The 3,483-nt window shown below is 45.9% G+C and overlaps 1 protein-coding gene across 1 annotated transcript in view; it reads right to left on the reverse strand.

The window, feature by feature from the left end:
• Nucleotides 1-315: 315 nt before the first annotated feature.
• Nucleotides 316-3,483, reverse strand: part of LOC102761780 (zinc finger protein interacting with ribonucleoprotein K) — a 9,156-nt gene continuing 5,988 nt past the window's right edge. The window contains exon 4 of the mRNA XM_006763584.2: nucleotides 316-337. Coding sequence (XP_006763647.1) covers nucleotides 316-337 — 22 coding nt within the window. The remainder of the gene's footprint in view (nucleotides 338-3,483) is intronic.

Raw genomic sequence — 3,483 nt, forward strand, 5'->3', positions numbered from 1 at the left:
CTGCCCAAGGTGGCAGCATGCTGAGCCCAAGCCTCGCTTTTCAGAATCGCTTGTATTGCAGAATGTTCTCAGCATTGAAGAAAACACAGCACATTCCTGGAGAATCAGTGGTCCCTCCTGAGCTGGGGGAGGGGTGGATTAATTTTTAATCAAATCAAAGTGGAAATTACCCTCCAAATGAAAAAAAACAGAGACTCAAACAATGCCAGTAGGGCTCAGGGATGCCTGTGGGCTGGGTAGAAGCAGGACTTTCCAAAGGTGAACTGATTTGAGGGCCCAGAGATCAGGGGGCTACTCTGAGATAAAGACCGAGGTTCAGTTGCAGTGGGACAGGTGCCTGAGGGATGGAGAAAAGCAGGCTGGGGAGACCTCTGGGTGGAGGAGACAGAAGAGCCCTGGCCAGCCCTGGGAGAAGGACATAGTGTGCCCCTCCGCAGTGGGAACACCCCAGGCAATGGCAAGAATGACTGAGGAGAGGTGGGCCGAGCAGGTAGAGGCCCCACTTCAGGGCAGCAAGGTGGCTTCCGCTTCTTTTTTTTCTTGTTTATTCTCACCTGAGGATATTTTTCCATGATTTTTAGAGAGAGTGGAAGGGTGGAGAGAGAGAGATCAATGTGAGAGAGACACCTCAACTGGATGCCTCCCACATGAGTCCCAATGGGAGCTGAGGATTGAAACTGCAACCCGGTAACATGCCCTTGACCTGAGATCTAATTCGACACTTTTCAGGTGTGTGGTCTGACCCTCCTACCATTGAGCCACACTGGGTGGGCGTTTACTATTAAGAAAAATTCAGAGGCATTTTCTCTTATTAGATTGATAAATATCTATAACTTCCTTTAGTTGCTAAACTTCAAGACACTTCAAACCCACCAGAGGACCAGATGGCTCAGTAGCCAGCAACCCCTCCTGCTGGGCAGATATTCAGCCTATGCAGACACTGCTCCTCCCCTCCCGGGGAAAGTCAATGGTCAGACCACTCACTACAGTGGACTAGGTTGTGACTGCCTGGGTCACAAGCTTTTGTGAAGCACATATTGATTCCCAGGTCACAACCCCCCGGGAACTCCTACAGCACAGCTGGTTCCATTTTCCCAAAAGTAAGAGTGGCCACCAGCCTGGACTTGGACTAGTGAGGGTCTCAGAGCCACATACATGGCTCCAGCACCAACTCCCCCTGGAAACTGCTCTGGGATTTTTCCTGCCCACTCCCACCTGCCCAGCTGCCACTGTTGCTCCCAGCCCTGACACCGGAGAGGAATCTGGGCTCCTCCATCACCTGCATGGAAGGTGCAGAGACCACAAGGGGCTTGTCCAAGCCCAGAGCTTCTCCTGGCTGCTTTGGTGTTAGTTCCAGGAAGCACAATGATGCCATCATCCCCTATGGGTGTTTGTGCAGCTCGGCCTTGGTCCCCCACCTGCTACATCGACAACAGAGGCACCTCCCCTCCTGTTCTCTTGGTCATTTCATGCTCTGCCCTCATGAGAACCCTGGCTACTGGTCACCATGTGGTCCCTGAGCTACACTGGTGTTCACATGTGTATGGACTGACTGGGTGAATAAAACAAAGATATTAATTTTAGAGAAAGAAAAATGGGGAGAGTAAGATCAATTTGTTAACATAATTTTATACATTACTTGGTTGATTTTTGTATGTGCCCCGAGCAGAGACGGAACCTGCAATCTTGGCATTATTGAGATGATGCTCTGACCACCTGAGCTATCAGGGCATGACCAGACATATCTGGGATTTTAAGTTAAATAACCCACTAGTGTAACTGGGGATAGATAGAAACAAGAACCACCATGATGGTAGGTAATGATGGAATGCTAGAATAGGATTCATGGGGTTTCATAAGCGTTTTCTTTATATGAATAAAGAGTGTCAACCTATAAAGCACGAGGTCACGGTTCGATTCCCAGTCATGGAACATGCCCAGGTTGCGAGCTCTCTCAACATTGATGTTTCTATCCCTCTCTGAAATCAATAACAATATATTTTTTAAAAATTAAGAAAATAGACCTCCTGTAAAAAAAAAAGTCCTACCCTGTTTAAGAGTGACAGATAAATTTATTTCACATGAGATGGTTTCACAGATTTATCCCTATGTCAAGGCTCACCAAAGAGTACAGTTAGAAAAGTGTCCTTAGTCGCATGTCAGTTCTCATTTCCTGGGAGGAACAGCCTTGCCTCAGTGGCAGCAAATATTGGCAGCAGCGAAGACTTCTGCCCTCGGAACCAACAGGAATGCTGACTGGTCACTAAGACACATCCTGGGACTGATTATAGGACTATCCTTTCTCTGGCTTGGAGTTCTTGCCTGTTGAGAAAACTTTGAGGTGAACATCCTACAGAGGCCAGGGGAATCTACAAAACCATTGGATCATTTTCTCTGTCAATGACTTCAGCTACAGGAAACAGTTATGGAGGTCCTGAGAATGTCTTTACACAAAGATCACACAAGCCACAGGACCTGGATCATTTGTGGATTTGCATTCAGAAGAGGCATTTTTCATCTAATTTATTACAGTCTCTCCCATCACTATGAAAATAGAGTTTGTACCAATATTAGTTTCACCTCAGTCTTACAACAAATGACACCAGCCTAAGAAATTTCCTACATGGCTCCTTTGCGGTACATGGAGAGGACTTCCCCTTAAGATTGCTGAGACTTATGTAATACATACTGTGCACAGATAATATAATTCACATTGTTCACAGAAGCACAGCACAGGCCTTCTCTTCTGGGTGACCGCTGACCACCCCAACAATCGAGGTACCAGACTGCAACTTAGAACCACAAAGTCATGCAGTCTTTCTTTCAAGGCCATGGGCAGCAATGCAGAATAAGCCAACATTGGACCAAGTGATTTTCTGTCATCATGTTGTGCCTTCCAAAGCACAGAAAGTTTGGGATCCCCATAATATCTACATGCTCTGTGTTTACTGTTGTGCTTTCAAATCACCCCAGGGAGTGAAGAGAATCATAAAATTTAAGTTACAAAAGAAAAAAACACCTTTACTAAAGGATCATAAACCAGACCAGTATACAGCAAGCAGTTTGCAGGTTGGTGAATTAGAACCTGAAACATTTCATCACAGCATGATGTGAGAACCACAATGTCCCTGAAAGAGCTAGCATTGGTTAGCGGAGGATTGGTGTTCTGGATGAACTCTGTGTCTGGTCAATTCCCTAGTCAGAGAATGGAATGAAGATCCTGCCAAGAGATAGTTTTCTTAATTTCATCATTAGAAGTGATGACATAATTCATTTTCCCTGAGCAAACAGGGGTTGTGACTGATGCACACTGCATAAGTGAGCCAGGTGGTAGAGGTGAAATTACTTCAGCCACAAGTACAACAGTGACATCAATCGGGTAGTAGGCCTGGGTAGGTTACAAGTATAATGAAGCTCCTTAAAGCCTCACTAGTACCTTGTACCTAAAAATTATGGGGAATCTAGCAGAGGGTATTTTTCATT

The sequence above is a fragment of the Myotis davidii genome, unplaced genomic scaffold, assembly GCF_000327345.1.
Source record: "Myotis davidii unplaced genomic scaffold, ASM32734v1 scaffold939, whole genome shotgun sequence".
Lineage (NCBI taxonomy): Eukaryota > Metazoa > Chordata > Mammalia > Chiroptera > Vespertilionidae > Myotis > Myotis davidii.